Here is a 21,272-nt window from a genome sequence, read left to right as displayed (position 1 = left end):
TAAGTCCTTGGGCTTCTTGGAGGAATCACTTTGTAACAGAAGAGTTTCCATTGCTAATGAGTAAACGTTTTTTGCACTGCAATTTCTCAGAAAATTCCTGATTGTTTGGTAAGAACATTTGGTAAAAGTAGAATGCCCTTTGCTGTGAGTCTTGGTCTTCTTGGAGGAGTCACTTTGTAACAGAAGAGTTTTGGTGGCTAATGAGTAAACATTTTTTGCACTGCAATGTCTGAGAAAATTTTTTTCAGCACTGGCTACCAGCTTATTCCTTGAAAGAGTTATTTTTCCAGAAAATTAAAAATATTTATGAAGAAACTGGATGTATGTAACTCCAAAAAAATGCTGAAAATTCATTTTCATAAAGCATTATACAGTATATCACAAATTCATTGTGATTCTTAAATCCATAATTATTCACTATATTTCACAATTCAAATTGAGTTTTGTTAATATTTTTGTTATTTGAAGAAACAAGTGGAATATTTTGTTCAGATTTTTATACTTTATTGCTGTACTGTTTGTTTAATATGATGTTCTCTATGAAATTAAATGATTTTATAGCCAAATGTAGAATGAAAGTGAAGTATCAAAAATTTACCAACAAGCTTATGAGAACACGACTAGAATCTGAGTTACCATGGTTTCATAATTTAAACAACATGTACTTTAACCACAACCCATACATTTGCCTTTTTTTATTTTTATGTTTCATTCATTACACACAGGCTTCAAAGTGACTAACTGCAAAAAAAAATTACAAGTGGGAGTGATGACAACAGCTCATTCAAAGTTGTAACTAAGATGTGTAAGAGAGTTTCTTACTTTTCAAAAATTTTCTTCAACTCTTATAATAACCTTATGTTCTTATGACCTCTGGTAAATTTTAGAAAGTTTTAAGTTTCTGTCTACATTGGGCTATAAAATGTAGTGGATCCTCCATTATAATATCTCTTTACGAGAGTGGTCTGAAAAGTTCTTGGCCTAACAATGAAAAAATGAATTTATAATTTAAAAATTATTTTTATTTTTCAACATAATCTCCCTTAAGACTAATACATTTATTCCTGTGATGCTCTAGCACCATTATTTCATCCCGGTAGTGGTTCTCAGAAAGATCTGCAAAATACCCCTCTACAGCTGCAATCACCTCTTGATTCGAAGAAAAATGCTGACCAGCAAGGAAGAGTTATAGTTTTGGATAGAGATAGAAACCAGGGAGATCCAAACCTGGGGAATGCGGTGGATGTTCCAACAAATCATAATGCAGATTCCTTAATTTTCCCATAGCTAAAACACCTTTGTGAGCAGGTGCATAGTCCTGATGAAAAATTATTTTTTTTCTTCTGCAAACCGGGTCTTTTCTCGAGAATTTTTTCATCTAGTCTGATTAAAAGATCAGAATAATATCCTCCAGTTATTGTTTTATCCTTTTCAAGATAATTAATAAACTAAATGCCTTTAGCATCTCTAAACACCAATGCCATGACCTTTCCTGCTGATGGAACCGACTTTGTATTCTTTGGTGTCACTCTTTTGACTGCTGTTTGGATTCTGGTGTATAATGGTATATCCAAGTTCATCCATACTAATAGATTGAAGCACAAAATCAGTGTTAATCTTGTTAAAACGCTCCAAGCACTGTTCAGAGATTTTCATGCAAGTGCGTTTTTGATCTGCTGTGAACAAGTGCGACACCCATCTTGCACAAAGCTTTTCATTTGCAATTCTTCATGCAAAATATATCCTACACATTCTTTTGAAATGCCTACAGTCTCAGCAATTTCATGCACTTTGACTAGAGGGTCATCCAATACCATATCGTGCACTTGATCAATGATTTCTGGTGTTGTTACACTTTTTGGATGTCCTTCACATGGATCATCTTCAAGGCTAGTATGGCCACGTTTACACTCGGCAGCCCATTTCTTAATTGTCAAAAATGAAGAAGAGTGCTCATAAAGTTTGAATAAATATCTTTTGCTGGTAATTCTTCTTTTACAAAGAATTTTATAACCACACAATACTCAATTTTATCCATTTCAAGGGATACAGACAACACTTTTGCTTCAGACAGCTATATAAAACTACTTGATAGAATGACATTCAATTTCACATGAATGCTTATGACAGATGTACCAACTTAGAAAAAAAATCTTGCTGATAGTGTTGCCATCTATGATCGAGGCCGAGAACTTTTCAAACCACCCTCGTATATCAAACTAAAGTATCTTGGCTCTCTATTTAAAAGTCTGAGTTATTATATTTACAAAAACAAAATTTTATTTTCCATTTTTATCAAAGAAGATCCTGAAAGTCTTCATTCTGGTAACGTGAATTAAACAGAAACAGGAGATATTAAAAGAACAATCTTATTTAGTAACTGAATATACATATATAGGAACTTCAAGAGTTTCGAATTTGGAAGGGAGAGTTAATGAAACTACAATCCTAGACATCAGAATTGCCATAGATTAAAAAATATGAAAGTTTTTTTTTAGTAGCACACAAAATAATTAGTAATAATCATCATCATCATGGGTATCAAGGATTTAGGCCTATTCCGGCCTTAGAAGTCATCGTTGAATCGTTCAAGAGGACGTCCTGGTTTTCTTTTTCCTAATGGCTTGTGCTTTAAGACTTTCTTTGGTAATCTTTCTGTTTTCATTCTTTGAACGTGTTCCATCAATTTATGTTTATATTTTTTAATTTTTTCTATTACTGGTTCTTGGTTTAATTCTTTCATAATTTCTTCATTTCTTTTGTGATCAAATAGGGTATACTTTGCAGTTTTTCTCATAAACTTCATTTCTGCTGTTGTTAATCTTTGTCTTTTTGTCTTCGTGTGGCCAAGCGCGGTGGCGTTTGCACACCACCGTGCTTGGCCGCACGAAGGAAGTCTTGGTTTCGAGTCTAGTCAGCGACTAGAGGAAATTTTTCTAAGCCTTTTTTCGACCGGTTCCCGAGTTAGTCGATCTCTGGCACGGGCAAGCAGGTTTTTCCTCCCGGAAACTCGGGGTTTTCGTCCTGTAAACTCAAGAAAATCGACCATAGAACCCACATTATTTCAGACATTAAATATATTGTGTTAGCGTTAGGGACCACGAGATGGCGGCACATTTGAGCCGTCTCTCTTCACTGCGCACCGCTTAATTAGTGATAGCCTTGGGCCATCTGTCTCTGATTGGGTACCAGTGGAGATTGAACTGCCCACTCAGTCTCCAAAAGTTAGGGCTAAATGGCCTCGCCTACTCCCGTATACGGGAATAAAAAGGCGTTAGCTGATTTTTTTTTTTTTTTTTTTTTTTTTTTTGAACTAGGTTTGGTTTAAATATACAGTTAATTACACCTGTTATTTTTAAATATTTTGCAATTTTTATGTTTATATCTTTTTCATTTGTCATCATACATCCGTAGTTAAATTAATTCACCTGTTCTAAGATCTTGTTATCTATTACTATTTTAGTTCTTGCTGGATCTTGTCCTTTAAAGGCCATAGTTTTGGTTTTTTCTGTTGATATTATCATACCATAATCTTTGGCTATCTCATTTAGATGTAAAATAGCTTTCTGTAAATTGTCTTCAGAATTTGTAATTATTATTTGGTCACTGGCAAAGAGAAGAGAGTTTAAGTTTACTGTAGGAGAAAGTTTAATTCCTTGATGTAAATTTCTATTCCATTTTATTATTATTTCATTTAAGTAGATATTAAAAAGAGTTACTGAGAGGGGACATTCCTGTCAGACCCCTTGGTTTATCTCTCTCGTATATGATAGCTCGTGATTTAATCTTATTTGTATTTGATTATTTTCATATATACTTGTGAGAGCTCTTTTAGGATATTATTTGGTATTTGTCTTTCTTTTAATATGTTAAATAATATTTCTTTTAACTTTGTCAAATGCTTTTTCAAAGTCGATAAATGCAATATGTGTTTCTAAATTGAATTCTCTTCTTTTCTCTATTATTAATTTTAGGTAAAAGGCCGGGTCTATACATGATCGTCTTTTTCTAAATTCATTCTGTACTTCTAAAATAAAGTTTTCGGAATATTTCATTAGTTTGCTATTTAAGATTCTGCTATCTATTTTGTAACAGGAATTTAGTATACTGATAACTCTATAGTTTTAAGGGTCATCTCTATTACCTTTTTTAAAGATAGGAATCACAATTGCTTTTTTTCCATTCTATTGGGGGGGGGGGGATACCAGTTGAATAAATTTTATTTAAAAATAATAAGTCTTTCTTTGAATCTTGTTCCTGCATATTTATATAGTTCTGAACCTAGCTTATCTTCTCCAGGTCATTTTCCATTTCTTGTTTCTTTCAGGCTGATTTCTAATTCTTCTTTAGTTATTTCCTTTTCATTTCCGTTAATTGTTTGCCAGTTGTCTTTTTTAAAATATTTCTCTGTCCACAATTCTGTGTAGTAATTTAGAAATTCTTCTAATTTCTATTAGGTCTTTAATTTTATGTTTTCTTTGGTATCTGCATTTAAGTGTTTCAAAATCTTATATACATATTGGGTCTTATTTTATATAAATTATGTTCTAAATTAGAAACAACTTTGTTCCATGATTCTCTATGCCTTTTTCTGACTTCTCTTTTAGCTATGGCTCTTATTCTTTTATATTCTATTTTAACTTCTAATCTTTTACTACTTAACCATTTTTATTATTATTATTATTATTATTATTATTTTGGGCGACTCCAGGAGTTCTTAGACTCATCGAGGGAGGCCCTAAACATCATGTCCACACAACTATGCGATTACATTCTCACAGTATCTATCATACCTTGCCTTGAACTCGTTCACCGTCATAGCACCCACAACAGACTCTGGCAGCTTATTCCACTCATTTACCACTCTAAAAGTAAAGAACCCAGCTCTAACACCCCTGCTAACCACACTTTTGCCCAGCTTCCATAGGTGTCCCCTAGTTCTCCCACAACCAGTCCTGATCTCAAAAATATCCTCTGAATTAATCCTATAGAATCCCTTTAGCAATTTGAATGTCTCAATCATATCTCCCCTTTTCCACCTATCAACTAGTTTCTGCAACCCACAAATCTTCAACCTGTTCTCATATGGTTCATTCCATAGACCTGTTATCATCTTAGTCGCTCGCCTCTGGATCCTCTCCACCTCCTCTCCATCAAGAAGGAACCGAGGTGACCAAATCTGGGCACAGTAGTCGAGATGAGGTCTTATCAAGACTCGGTACAGAGGTACAATAACTTGCTTGTCTCTGCTCGTCAAGTTATTTTTCAACAACCAAGTGAGTTGATGAGCTGATTTAGCTACTTTTGCAATGTGCCCCCTAAATTTCATCTCCCTATCCACCAACACTCCCAAGTCCCTGGCCTCATCAATCTCTTGGAGTACAGTTCCACCGTGGTATACTGCTAATCTTTTCACCCCAAAATGCATAATAACCTTACATTTTGTCATATTAAATTGACATCCATTCTCCTTAGCCCAGAACTCCAATCTATCTATGTCATCCTGAAAGACTTTGACATCTTCTGCATTCACTATTGCCCTACTCAACTTTGCATCATCAGCGAACAAATGAATTGTTCCACTTAGATCCTTCCCTATATCGTTAATGAACAGATTAAACAGCAGTGGTCCAAGAACAGAACCCTGCAGCACACCACTAGTCACAGGCCGTCTTTTGGACTCTACTCCTGAATTAACTACTCTTTGATATCTCTCCATCAACCAACCACCTATCCATCTCACCAACCCTATATCCATTCCCATATGTTGTAGTTTACGGATTAGTATTCCATGTGGTATCCTGTCAAACTCCTTTGCCAGGTCCAGCAGTATCACTGTAAACCCATTTCCCTTATCCAGTCACCTTGTTATAAAACTTAAGCAAGTTACTGAAGCATGATCTACTCTTCACAAAGCCATGCTGTCCCCTGTACAGTATCTCATTTTCATCAATCCATTCCTGTATTTTTCCCTTGACTACTTTCTCCAAGACCTTGACAACGACTCCTGATATGCTGATCGGTTGGTAATTTGCAACCGTAGTCTTGGATCCTCCTTTATGCAGTGAAACTATTTTCCCCTCTTTCCACACCTTCAGGACTAAACCAGACCTGAGATTCAGATTAAACAACATGGTCAAGGGCACTGATAATTCCTTAGCCGCTTCACGCAAGACCCGTGCCGGTATACCATCCAATCCCACAGATGTGTTCACATTAAGGTTCTGTAATAGACTAGTCACCTCCACTTCATTCATCACTATTCCCGTATAAACTAATGGTTCCTTCATTTTTTCAATGTCACCACCTGGATGATATGCTTTTGCAAAGTGCGCGCTCAGTAACTCCACTATATCTACTGATTCAGTGACCTCCTAACCATCGTCATTCCTTAAAATCATTTTGCTGTGTACAGTTTTTTTCTTGCTTGTAGCATATTGAAAGAACTGTTTGGGATTCTCTTTTGCTTGCATAGCTAGTTTCCTTTCATAATCCACTTTTGCTTTTTTTTACCACACTCGTTACCTTTCTGGGCTGCACTTTATACCGTTAGTGTGCCTGCAAGTCACCCTTTCTTTAAATTCCCTCCGCAGTTGTTTCTTTTTTTGCAGCTCAAGCTTAATGGTGTTATTCATCCATTTAACCCCTACTTGTTTTACTATTTTTACCCGGGGCAGAGCTGACTACTACCGGGTGCGTCCCCAGGTGGCGGATCGGGGAACAGCCTTCAGATATGGAGTCTAGCTGCGATATAAGCAGAGCAATCTGGCGAATAAGCAGCCGTGGACCAACAGCAGCTGAGCTATCAGGGCGTGGGGGAGCAGAAGTGGCAACTCTGTCTCACTTAAAACCTCACAAAGCCCAATGACAACTCGGTGACATGGCAAGTTGTGCCGCCATTAAATAAGCACCTGCTGGGGTCACTGCCCCTGACATTGGGAAGGAGCATTGTCAGTACTGACACAAGGTTGAAGCCAAATGATGACGGAAAAGCTTGTGATCAGAGATTTGCAGATGGCAATATGATTATATTGTGTACGTCTGTAATACTGCGGAGCAGAAAGCAAACGGAGAAACTACTGCTCTACCTTATCTCCAGAACAACCACCATGGCGAACAAACCCTTACAATTGGCCCCAAGTTCCCGGCGTCCCTTAAATGGGTCAGGGGTGCGAAGAATCTCCAGGCTCAAAATGGTGTCCACTTTTAAAATTGCAACTTGGAATGTCAGAACTCTGTATGAAGCTGGCAAATTAAGGAATGCCACAAGAGAAATGAAGAGGCTGGGCATCCGGATTTTGGGAATTTGCGAGACAAGATGGCCAGGATCTGGAAAGTGTCAACAAGATAATACAACAATGTATTACTCTGGGAATGATGAGAACAAACATCGACATGGTGTAGCTGTAATAGTAGATGAAGAAATCAATAAATAAGTACTAAATTTGATTCCATTTTCTGAAAGGATAATGCTGTTACAACTTAAGGGAAACCCCATTAACATAAATATCATCCAAGCTTATGCACCCACAGCTGACAAAAGTGAAGAATATGTTGAAGAGTTTTATGAACACCTAAAAGAGATTAAAAACCTAACAAAGAAACATGATATAAACATAGTGATAGGTGACTTCAATGCAAAAGTAGGAAGAGGGGGTGATGGAGAAACTGTTGGCGAACATGGCTTAGGCACCAGAAATGACAGAGGGGATCGCCTAGTCCAGTTCTGTCAGGAAGAAGCTCTAACAATAGCAAATACCTGGTTTAAACTTCCACCCAGAAGACTGTACATTTGGAATCAAGATAACCAACATAACATTGTCCGAAATAAAATTGATTATATACTGATAAATAAAAGATTCCACAGTAGTATAAAGAGTGCAAAGACTTATCCTGGAGCAGATGTCTCATCAGACCACAATCCCATAGTTGCAGAAGTACATCTTAGATTAAAATCAGCTAAAAAATCACAAAAGAAGAAAAAGAAAATTGATGTAGAAAAACTGAAAGACCCGAACATAAATAAAAGTGCCAAGACACAGCTTAACCTGCGATTACAACAGATTAACATAGAAGAAAATAAAAGTATGGAATCTCTTTGGAACAGCTTAAAGAATGCCATCGTAACAACAAGTATTGAAGAAGTAGGTTATGTGAATAATATAAAACAACAGGAATGGATGACAGATGAGATTCTTTCTCTTATTGATACAAGAAGAATGTACAAAAACAAAGACCTAGCCAGGTATACAGAAACACATAACATCATCAAGAAAAAAATAAAAGAAGCCAAGGAAAATTGGATGAAAAATTTATGTACTGAAATTGAACTGCTTCAGAAGAAACATGATAATTTCAATCTGTATAAGAAAATCAACGAAATTTCCGGAAAACTGAGGAAAAAGCAAATAGTGTCTCTAAGAGACAAAAATGGAAAAATACTTCTAGAAGAAGAGAATAAAGCACAGATTTGGATAAAATATGTAACAGAACTTTTCAATGATACTAGACAGAAGCCTATAAATATAAAAGATAACATTCAAGGACCAGCAATCATGAAATGCGAAATAGAGAATGCTATACGAACAAGTAAAACAGGAAAAACCCATTGGACCAGATGGTGTGCAAACAGAATTTTTAAAATTAATAGAACCAGATAACATCAAACTTCTTGAAAAACTATTTAATGAAACATATGAAAGTGATGAATTTCCATTAGATTGGCTCAAATCTACATTTATCACTATCCCAAAGAAACCCAAAGCGAATTCCTGTGGTGACTTCCGACTTATTAGTCTAATGAGCCAAACATTAAAAATAATTTTGAAAGTAATTCAGAATCGCATTTATAGAAAAAGTGAAGAAACCCTAAGTGAAACACAATTCGGCTTTCGGAATGGTTTTGGTACTAGAGAGGCCCTTTTCTGTACCCAAATATTGATACAAAAATGCATAGAAAAACAGAAATCTGTTACTTAAGTATAAAGAGCTAATAAGCTTCATTTCGGCAATGAAAACATTACTTAAATTAAGGGGATATTAAATCCCACATAGTTTTAAAACCGAATAAGAAACTCAAAGATCGGAATCAGAGAGTTTCTTGCCGAATATAGTAAACTATAAAGTATCGGCGACACTAGCATTAGCCAATGCAAGTGATCCTAGTACGTAGTACAATACCGGGCAACTCGTTGCAAAGGTGGGGGAAGTTCAGATCGCTATTCTTAGGTATTTTCCGTAATGTAAAAACACATTTCCTAGGAAATGTATGCTGTTATTACATTATGGAGGGAGGTCACTATAACAGCATACATTTCCTAGGAAATGTGTTTTTACATTACGGAAAATACCTAAGAATAGCGATCTGAACTTCCCCCACCTTTGCAACGAGTTGCCCGGTATTGTACTACGTACTAGGATCACTTGCATTGGCTAATGCTAGTGTCGCCGATACTTTATAGTTTACTATATTCGGCAAGAAACTCTCTGATTCCGATCTTTGAGTTTCTTATTCGGTTTTAAAACTATGTGGGATTTAATATCCCCTTAATTTAAGTACAGAAATCTGTTTTTATGTGTTTCATAGATTTTGAAAAAGCATTTGACAAAGTCAGACACTCTAACTTAATAGAAGTCCTTCAACAAATAAGGCTAGACGAACAAGACATAAGACTAATAACAAATCTATATTGGAATCAGTCAGCTACCGTTCAATTAGACAACATTACCACCAGTGATATTAACATCAAAAGAGGAGTGAGACAAGGATGTGTGCTCTCACCACTCCTGTTCAACATATACGCAGAGGTAATCTTTAAAAAAGCATTGGAAGAATGTCCAGAGGAATCACAATAAATGGAAAGATTGTTAACAACCTACGATATGCAGATGACACCGTGCTAATTGCAGATAACATTATGGATCTCCAAAAACTCATTGACAGAGTATACATAGAAAGCCAAAGAATGGGAATAAATATAAAAATCAACAAGACAAAATACATGATCATCAGCAAACATCCAGCCTCATCAATGAAACTGACACTCAATGGGAAAAATATTGATCAAGTGTCAAGATATAAATATCTTGGTTGTTGGCTTAATGAACGGTGGGATCCAGAAATAGATATAAAGACAAGGATTGAAGTTGCACGGCAGTCCTTCATGAAAATGAGAACACTATTCTGCAATAAAGACCTAAACATGGAAGTCAGATGCCGAATGCTGAAATGTTACGTGTGGTCTATTCTGCTCTATGGAGTTGAAACATGGACATTGAGGGCGACAACCATCAAGAAAATCGAAGCCTTTGAGATGTGGCTATACAGAAGAATGCTAAAGATATCATGGACAGAAAAAATTACCAATGAAGAGGTCTTAAAATCCATTGGCAAAGCTAAACATCTTGTACAAATAATCAAGAAACGAAAAACATCATATCTTGGCCACATCATGAGAAACAGCAAATACCAACTTCTACAAACTATTTTGGTAGGAAGAATTGATGGCAAAGGAACTAGAGGAAGAAAAAGAATATCATGGTTTGACAACATCAAGACGTGGACAGGAAAGAGCAGTGCACAACTTCTCAGATTAACACAAGACTGCAATTTGTTCGCCAAGATGGTCAATGACCTCCGACAGAAGATAGTACAATAAGAAGAAGAAGTTTTACTATTTGGACCCTAGGTATACAATCAGCCATAACCTCCTGTAAATGCTCCTTGACCACTTCCCATGCTCTATCGACGTCCAGCCCTTGCAGTTGTACATGCCATGGCACTGATCCAAGCAATCTCCTAAGCTTGTCATACTTGCCAGCATGGTAATTCCACATATACCCTGTCTTAATCGAAAATTCCACACCTTTAGCCACCTCCCAGGTCAAGACCTTATGATCACTCTCACCAATAGGTGGCAACATGGTCATATTCATTACAGTCAAATTCTCAGATGCTATTACCAGGTCAAGCACTCTCACACCCCTAGTATTTTCAATTACATGCTATCTCAGATAGTTATCCCTTAATAATTGAATAAAATCCTTTTCCTTCCTCACATGTGTCCTCTCCTCCTTCCAATCAATGTTACCATAGTTGAAATCCCCCATAATAATTACCCTCCTTCCACTCATTTCATCAATTTCCCTATGCATACTATCTCCATCATCTATTCCATCACCTGGTCTATAGCAGCACCCAAATGTATATTTTATTCTGCCAGTCTCAATCTCACACCAAATAGCCTCAAATGAGCTCCTTTCACTATCCTGCGATACAACTTCAATTCTCCTTCGCTGCAGTTCATCAGCTATCATCAATAATACCCCTCCCCCCATTTTATTCTCTCTGTCCCTCCTAAACATTCTATCCCACTAACTATATCATCTTCCGTCAGCCATGTTTCACTAATGCCAATAACCTGTGGCCAGGAAGAGCCAATCAAGGCCAAAAATTCTTCCTTCTTGTTCTAATACTCCTGGCATTAGTATACATGAAATGCAGTGATCCCTTAGTCCCACCCCTATATTGATGCATTATTCTAAATGACCCATTCCCATTTTTTGTCCTTAGTGCTGGCTCGGGTACATTATATACATTCTTACACTCATCTGTCTCACTGATGTCTGCATATCCATTCCCCCCCCCCCCTCCTTGGTAGTTCTAGTTTCCCTGGTTTTACACATCCATTTTCACTTCATTCAGCAACACTCTTTCCAGTCTCCGCACACCAAGTCCATTCAAATGCAGGCCATCCATCTTGTATAAGTCCTTTCACCCTTCAAACTCATTCCACACGTCCACGAATTCCACACCACACCGTCTGCATAACCTGCGCATAATGTCATTTGCAATTATGGCCCTCCTTCTAAACTCCTCTCTGTCATACCGCGGCAACAGACTAACCATTCTAACTCTGTCACTCTTTTCTTTCGCTACCTTTAACAATACTTTCAAGTCTTCTCTCATAAAAAATTTATCACCCTTCAATTCATTCGTACCCACCACAATTATTAATTCTTTCACCCTCTGTTTTTGCACTCTAATACTCTTACTTACATCCTTAAATTTCGCACCCAGTAAGTACGATTTAGTTACACTGCCATCTATCACCCCTCTTAATAACAAGTCACCATACAACACTCTTTCCTTCATTTCAGAAACTCTCCCATTCTTACGCTGTTTATTTACGCTAGCCGAATCAGTCTGGAAAGAGTTTTGCAGGTGCTCTAATTGCCGCTGCGCATTTTGTATCACTGCGCGCAAGCTAGCGATCTCACTTCCTACAAATAATTCCTCATTTTTATCATTTAAACCATTTTCTCTCTCTGTGTGGTTGCTTTCACTCTTTCTTAGATCACCACTTTCATTGCCATCTTGTACATTGCAATTCCCTATCAAGCCACTATTTTCACTCACATTCTGGCTTTCTTCAACTATAACTATCTCACAACCTGACACATATTTCAACTCCTCACTTTGCTTACACTTTCTGCACATTCTCCCACCACTATCACTTTCAATCCAAATTCCAGCCTCATTCAGGAATGCATACATCCCACACACATCACATTGGACAAATTCTCTCATATTATAGTTTTTGAACAATGGCGTCGTATTTTTGGACACCATCATCTTACGTCGCATTGGCGCCATATTCAAATCTATGAAACGTAACGTTATATACTAAATTAAATAACGGAATTCACACCAAAATCCCACAGACACAACAAGCTACCAAAATTAGGCAATATTACGTTATGATTTTAACCTATATTCTAATTTTTACTCAAAATTGTACTTAGCTTTCGGGAGCGCTCTGAAAACACAACCATCCGTCTGATAGGCTTCTTTTGTGATAGGCTTCTTTTTTTCTTTTTGATTATTTCTTTGATTGTATCATCCCAGATCTTCAGTTTTTTCCTTTTATTGAATTTTTTGGTCTTTCCTAAGCTTTCATTTGCTGCTGCAATTAGTATCGTTTTAATATTAAGCCATTCTATTTCTATTTCTTCATTTTGTTTTATTTTCTCTAGATATTGGTAAATTCTTTGTTCATATAGCCATTATGCATTTGTGTCATTCAATAGTCTAGTTTTATAAACAAATGTTTCAATTTTTCTTTCTGTTCTTGTTACTTGCAGCCATTTAGGTGGTAATCTTAATTTTATTTTAACAAGGAAGTGGTCACTGCTTATTTCATATCCTCTGTGAACTCTAACATCTAGTGAAAATTTTGATGTCTTTTCATTTAATATGAAGTAATCTAATATTGATTTCCATCCTCTTGCTGCCCAAGTATATTTATGTATGTCTTTATGTTTATAGAAGGAATTCATTATTTTTAGGTTATTATAAACTACAAAGTCAATCAATTTTTTACCATTCCTGTTTAGAGTATGTTCTCCATGTATTCCTATATTATTATTAATTTTCGTGTTTCCAATTCTTGCATTTAAGTCTCCTGCTAAAATTACATAATCATTTTTATTTATTTTATTATATATGTTTTATAGCTGATTATAAAAATCAATATTATCCTGTTCTCTTCCTTCTTCTGGGGCATATAAACCAATTATTGTTAAATAGCCTCTATCTATTTTTATTCTAGCTTCTATTATTCTTTCATTCCATAATTTATAATGTTTTGTTGGATCGTGAATGAGGCCTGCCGTTACTAAACAGACTTTCATTCAGGATCCAACAAGAACAGAGCCTAAATCAAAAGACACCTGTACAACTGGTGCAAATTGTACTATAAATAAAAAGAAAGAGGGGGGGGGGGAGGTATCATGTAAATATCATGTAAAGTGTATCATGTAAATATTAAATGAGTACATATCTGTTTACCCAAAGAGGGAAAAACGTGATATGTCAAGGAAGAGGGATATATGAATTTGTAGTGAGGTAACATATTTGACGACCAACCCAAGAATAGGCTGTGTGAAACAGTGCATACTTCAGTGGTGACTAAGGGCCCTGAAGTCATGACCTTGGCAAACTCATTAGTGATCCCTCAAGCAAGGTTTGCGAAAAGAGACAAACGTGGACAATTCTCTGGGAGGAGCTCTCTCATGCGTTCAAGTGCAACATCATCAAACGACTGTGACTGAAAGCTGCAGTAATTAAATAGGAGTTGATGGTCGAAAAAAAAAAAGGAGAGTGGAGGGAACGTGAAGAACGAAGGAGAGGGGAAAAAAGAGGAATGTGATCGAAGCAAGGAGGACAGGAAGCATCAGCCATAGAACAAAGGGGTGCCAGTGCGGATGATCAGATGAAGTCCGATGAAACCTCTAAGTGCAGACTGACGAAGAAGTTCGGGACCAAGTGGAACCTCAACCGTGATGTCCTTCCAGATGGGTTCATAAGTCCTGGAGATGCATGCCAAAAAATTCCCACCAACAGCAAAGTCGGTGGGAATTCCAGTGCGCATTGATCCAAAAGGGAGAGTGCTCCACAAAGTGAGTAAAGTCCAACCAGGGTTTGCATGTGACTCACACGTGGTGACGAAGTGCGACTATATGCTGCATCAAATGGTAAGGTAAAACTTTGCTATATCTAAAATATGTTAGATGTTGAAGGGGAAAGCAGCTAAGACCTTTCATTAGCAAAGGAAGCTGAGACTATTTGTCAGTATTGGAACTTTTAGAGACCTTGGACTGGTAGTTCAAAGACCCATGTCATGTGATCTTCACATTGTGCATATGTGTGTCACTTTAGCAATCTCTCCAGAGATCCATGTTCAAATAATTAATATTTTAAGCTTATATCTATAACATTCTTAGAAAATAGCAATCTCGTCCTGTTTGAAATTGTCGTGTATTACCATGTAGAGCATTTAAATTTTGAAATAACAATTAACTGATTGAGTGATTTATGTTCAATGTATCCTAACCTTGTTAAAATTAAACTTTGTGTTTCTTGTTAAATCCTGGTCACTGAATTATGTTTGAGAATGACATTGCCACTCACCAACACAAGAACTGTGAAAAAGGGGAGAGTATCTAAATAAATTTAGTAAGGCTAAGAGAGGGCACGACTGCAAAATCCCTGAATCCGTAAACCGTTCTACCTGACTTGGGTCAATTAAGAGAAACATCGGACCGAAACATTCAAGGGGCGACTCTAACTGGCGCAGAACAAAGAAATTTGTTAGAGTCCGTGATCCGAGAGAGCTTTGGATTCCAAATCACAGGAAAGTACGCTAATAGGCCATATACAAGGCTCAGAATAAATATTCTGCAGAGTGGCGACATAATAGTTTTAACTGTTTTGAAAGGGAGTTATGAATCCAAATCATGACTCCTGCTTGTGCTCTTTGGTCTCTGTCGACTCCACTGTATATCACATTAAAATTTTCGGTTCTCATAGTTCCTTTTAATTTATTTTTTGTTTCAATGATTACTACTATTTTAAAATTTCTTTCATTTAATAATTGGTCTAATTCTATTTCTTTATATGCTAATCCTCTTACATTCCAGTTTGGTATGTGTATTATATTTTGTCATTTCCATTTTTGTTTTACCTTTTCCATTCCAGGGTCATTTCCCATAGATTCAATCCGATTATCTTTCTTTGTCAGCTTACAAGTAGAATTATGTTCTCCATGTCAAAGGACCAGCCTGACGATGGAATAGTTCAGTGGTAGGGCTGCTACCTTAATGCTTCTGAACTAGCCTTCTTCCAAATTTAAACCTATAAGAGGAATAGGGTATATTGAAGGGGAAAAGAGTAGATTATAGAAGAATTATAGTAAGGTTTATAGAGAGGGCATAGTTGTAAGGCCAGAAATGAAAAGACCCATGGCCCTCGAGTACTCTAATAGCATAAGGGTCATAAAATAAGAAGAGTTGGCTGATAAGGCATAATAGGAAAGATTAAAGTAAGTGGATCTTCCTCAAAGTAGAGGAAGGAGAGGATAGATCCAGCTAGGGGTCAATGGGAGTGTCGCTTCCCATGGACCCATTACTATAATTAGTAATAATAATATTATTATTATTACTAATTAAAATTATTAAGAGAGAGACCTTCAGGGAGTCAGAGACTCATCGAGGGAGGCTACATAGTACACACACACACACACACACAATAGATATACTTATTCAACAAACTACTTGTTGAGTGCATGTTGAGTGCAAGCATTGTGAATGAATTCACAATGCTTGTACTCAACATCCGATGGCAATCCATTTCAATCATGCACCATACTATGAGAGAAAAATCTAGTCCTCACCCCATTCTTAGCAGCCTGCATTCTCAACTTCCAAGGATACCATCTCGTCCTTTCCCCACTCTCCATAAAGTGAAAAATTTCATCAACTGAAAGCCTGTACGACCCTTTCAGAAGTTTATAAGTCTCAATCATATCTCCCCTCTTCTCCTGTCTGCTAGTGTCTACAGTCTACAAATTCTCAATCTGACTTCATACTCAGTATTCCACAATCCCGATATCATCTCTAACACTCTCCTTTGTACTTCAATATCAGAATCAAAATGGAAACCAGGAGACCAGACCTGTGCACAATAGTCCAAGTGAGGTCTTATCATGGCCTTGTGAAGTGGCAAAATAACATCCTTATCTTTACATGGATGTTCGTTTCAGCATTGCAATTATCTTTTGAGTTGTATTTGCAATCTTTGCCGCATGAACCCTGAACTTCAACTTCCACCAATATAATATGACATTGGATATCTAATCATGCTGAAGTGAATGACTTCACATTTACTGACGTTGAACTGACATCCATTTTCTCATGCCAACAATTTCAGCCTATTCAAATCATTCTGCAAGTACTGCATATCAGCAACATTTCTGATTAACCTACCTATCTTTGCATCATCAGCAAATAACTGTATGTTGCTTGTCAAATCCTTCCCAATATCATTAATGTACAGACTGAATAACAGTGGACCAAGCACTAATCCTAGTGGTACACCAATAGTAGCCTTAAATCTTGCATACTCACATTCCCGTATACCACTTTTTGATATTATTCTGTCAGTCAGCTAACCTCTTATCCATGCTAATATTCTATAACCTAGATCCATTTTCTCAAATTTATGCAGCAGTCTGCCATGCTGTATTCTGTCAAAAGCCTTAGCAAAATCCAAAAGTATCATGGTGTATCCATTCCCCTTGTTTAGTTCAATGGTAACATTGTTATAGAATGTGAGCAAGTTGCTATGACATGACCTTCCCTTAGTAAACTCATGTTGAAAGTTTATTTTTCACTTGGTTAGACTATAATAAATTTAGTTTAATCCTTTATCCAAGTGTGAGCAAACAAAGTTTGCACCTGAAAGTATCTTCAGGACTGGGGTTAGGTGGTACAACACCCGGAAACTTGTTGCAAAGGTGGAGCAAGCTAACACCACTCCTAAAGGAGTGATGTTAGCTTTAGTTGGGAGACCACCAACTAAAATGAACTGCAACTACACCAATGCCATCTACTGCCCACCACCACCACTAGCATATCACAGACAATCGCAAACATCCATGTCCACTGTGGGCTTCGAATGCACAGCCTTTTGGCTGGAGAGCAGAGAGCAAAAATAAAATAAAAAATATATGTATACTCATTAAATTTTTTTTCAATTGCTGGCCTGGTTGGCAAAGTGGTTGGTGTACCTGCTCTCCAACCAACAGGTCATGGGTTCAAATCCTGCCTTGGCATTGATGTTTGTGTTTGTCTTTAAGTGAGAGATGAATTTCATTACTGAGTGTGAGACTATCGCCCTAACTTATTGGAGGGGCTTGAAGTGGCTTAAAAAAGTTCTAAGTTTGGTCTCTAGCACAGGGTTTCAAGACTATGTAAAATTAAATAAAAAATTATAAATATATATATAAAATTTATAAAAATTGAAGAAGGAAAAAAATCAAACTCCTTAGTCCACACACACCACAAATCATCCATGGTATTAGAAGTTTACTAATAACTATCTGTAGGTGGGAACCAATTAAAAAAAATACTGAAAAAAAACTTTTTTTTTTTCAGTATTTGGTGCATCAACACATCCTCAATAATAATAATAAAATATCAAGCAGTAGACATAATATTCTGGATACCATTGGGGGGGGGGGGGGAAAGGAAGGAAGTGTACTGTAAAATAAATCAAAGATGGTAAGAATATCCTAGATACCTGTAATTACTTTAAAGATTGTTAAAGAAACAAGCAGTGACAGAGCAGTAGCAGAAGATATTCAAGAGGAATGCAAACAGGATGACATATCAATACCTGAGGTAGAAAAAGCTCTCAAAATTCTGAAACATGGAAATGCATATAGAGTAGATGATATTCAAAAATACCCAAATTTGAAAGAAATAAAAATTTTGCTGTGGGTATACTGCATAATTCAGATGGCCTGGTCAAAAAGCCAAAATTCCAGTGAGTGAAGTAGGGCTTTCCTGGTTGCCATCTATATTTAAAGGAAAATAGAGTTGAATTTGAGAATAACAGGGGAATTTCTTTCTTGGAGTGGTCCCAGTAAGATTTATGCAAGTATACTCGAGAAGAAGCTAAAAAAAATTGTGGAAAAGAAACTTGAAGAAGAAAAATCTGGGTTCAGAACAAACAGTGATTATCAAGATCAGATATTCACTGTATAAGAAATAGTTCAGAAATCACAGGAACATAAAAAGGATCTTTAAGTTTCATTGATCTGGTAAAGGCATATGACAAATGCCTGGAAAAAGAGAAAAAAAAATTTCAAAATGCTATAATTAAAGAGGTAAACAGGACATTATACAAAGCAATGCATAGTCTATATTTAAGTTGTAAGTCAGCAGTTAGAATTGAAAAAAAAAATACAATAAAACAGTTTGATGTAAAATCAGGCATAAGACAATGGTACACATTATTTCCACTCTTATTCATCATCTATATGGTTCACATCACAAAAGAAAGTGGCATTAAAATTGGAGATGGCAAACTTTGCACTCTACGGATGATGTTGTACTTCTAAATCCAGTACAAGTCTCCAGAATTCTCTAACTAAACTGACTGTTACAAATTTGGCATGAACATCGGAAATAAAATGACCAAAACGACAAAAATAGGCAGGAATATAAAAAAAACTTCAGCTGAATTCTCAAAGCTGTGCCTCAATAGCTGAAATTGATCCAATCTAAATAGCAGTGCCTAAATAACTGAAATATTTTATTTGTTCTATAGGTTCTCAGAGGAGAACAACCTATAGAACAAGTAAAATATTTCAGCTATTTACACTGAATTGGAAAATTAAATATGAAAACAGACAACATAAGAAGCAAAGTTGGCATGGTGTGGGGCAAGTTGAGTAAATTTATAAGGAATAAGAGAGAAATAAGCAACAAGACAGTGTTCAAACCAATTTTGTGGATCTGGGAGTTGGGAGTTGGGTTAAAAATAAGCACTTCATCAAAGACTAGCAACCACAGACATGAGAGTTTTGAGAAAATTTTGAAGCCTAAACAGATGGCATCAATGGCAAAAAAAAGGTTAGCAAAACAGCTGCTTGTTAACCTGAAAGCAGGTCAAGATCTAGGTGGATTGATTTAGTCAGAAGTGCCCTAGAAGGCACTTCTGACAAAATCGCAACAAAAACTGGCATAGACAGTTTTTGTTGCCAATGCCAAAACCAGTACTTAAAAATCACATCAGCATGCCTTCTCTTTGCAAGCTTGCTTATTATCTATGCCATTCAAGCAACACCTAACACTGAAACTATTACATATGCTACTTTCTCACACTTCCTGCTCTTATAATAACAATGACCTAATCCTTATGCATTAATCATTTTCAGGAAATGATTAGTAATAAATCTAACTTCAACCATTCTCAATTTTTATCACAAGCTGGAAAATGCTATGTCTTACCCATGCAGGAGAAACACATTAGCAGCTTACAGCTAAATATAGATGAATATTTTATTTTATTATTATTTTTTTACTTAAAAATTATATAATTATATAGAAAATAGAAGGCATGTAGGTAATGTAAATTTAAACAAACACATCACAACAAGTTGTCTCCGTGCGGTATGGCTATTTGTTTGAGGAAAAAATCTTCAAATCAACTTTATGTCTATTATCACCATTAGACTGAAAGCCAGATTGAGGTGATGGTGTGTGATTGTAAAATTGCCTTTTCAATAATCAGCATCTAGAAAGCACGAACTCATTTTCTGTTGTTGTTGTTTTCTGAATCGGGGAGGCATATTTCTATAATCAGAGATATGCATTACCAATATGAAAATATGTAGTTATAAAGTGTTCAAGTGGCTTCAATATTTTTACTGTTTGAAAGACACACAGTAGCAAGCGTGTAACATATTGAACTGGAAGTCGGTAAAGCACACCTGGATTTTTTTTTTCTTCCAGCTCTAAGCCATTTAAAAGAAGATTCGATGTAAAGATAAAGTGTGCACGGCTTCTCGTTAAACGTTGATTTTCGAAGATATGCTATGTTGGCAACAGGCTGTCGCGTAAGGTACGATTTCCCAACAAACAAATTTAGTTAACACTGTGGATATTTTTCACTTGAGAAATGTTCACCCTAATTAACGTAGCTTGGTATATTTGCACCTGGCACTTTAGTAAGTGGGTAATGGTATATTGCCTTCAATACCTAAAAAGAAAAACGACTAGCGCGTTCTAGCAAAATTTTAATTCTTGTACTTACCCTCACAGGAATTGGCATATTTCACTCCATACATTTCTTCTTCTGAAGTTTTCGGTTCAGTAGAACTAGAATACATAAAGAGCGATAAGACTGCAATTGCGTAAAAACACCATTCCAAAGACATTGAGAAATGCATGTTTCTTGGGAAAAGTTTGTTACTGTTCCTTTGATTTTATTATTCGTTAGCACAAAGGCGATTTTCTTATCACCGGGAGAGGAAACGTTACATTTAAGATTGGTTCCCTTGACAACGAGATTACACGTGTCTTTCTCTAATTGCATTTTAAAAAAATTGAGAAAAATAAACAGAATTGCCTGTTGTATCATAAGCCTGATATGAATAATTATAATGACTGTAATTATGTTTGAATGATTAGTAATTATAATGATGTAGAAGTTGATGGAGGGTGGTGAACAAGTGGAATTCATTGCCTGACTTAGTTGTGAGCTCTTCGTCTGTAAATGAATTCAAGAAGAGATATGACAGATACTGTTTTGCTAGTTTGGGTCTCCCGCGATGAGTCTACTGACTCCATGGAGATACCCGTAATAATAATAATAATAATAATAATAATAATAAGTTCTCCCGTAATTACTATTACGTTACACCTCC

The 21,272-nt window shown here is 36.3% G+C and overlaps 1 protein-coding gene across 2 annotated transcripts in view; it reads right to left on the bottom strand.

The window, feature by feature from the left end:
* The window catches only part of CNPYb (FGF signaling regulator protein canopy b), a 285,994-nt gene extending 265,107 nt beyond the window's left edge, over nt 1-20,887 (bottom strand). For both annotated transcript variants that reach the window (XM_090397390.1, XM_090397389.1), the window contains exon 1: nt 20,660-20,887. In XM_090397390.1, the coding sequence (XP_090253516.1) occupies nt 20,660-20,795 (136 nt within the window). In that variant the 5' untranslated portion in view covers nt 20,796-20,887. The remainder of the gene's footprint in view (nt 1-20,659) is intronic.
* Between the last annotated feature and the right edge of the window lie 385 nt (nt 20,888-21,272).

The sequence above is a fragment of the Typopeltis vanoorti genome, chromosome 9 (genome assembly GCF_054136105.1).
Source record: "Typopeltis vanoorti isolate ZY-2024b chromosome 9, IOZ_Tvanoo_1.0, whole genome shotgun sequence".
Classification (NCBI taxonomy): Eukaryota; Metazoa; Arthropoda; class Arachnida; order Uropygi; family Thelyphonidae; genus Typopeltis; species Typopeltis vanoorti.
The sequence above is the reverse complement of the archived record's forward strand: the minus strand, read 5'-3'. Positions and strand labels throughout refer to the sequence as shown.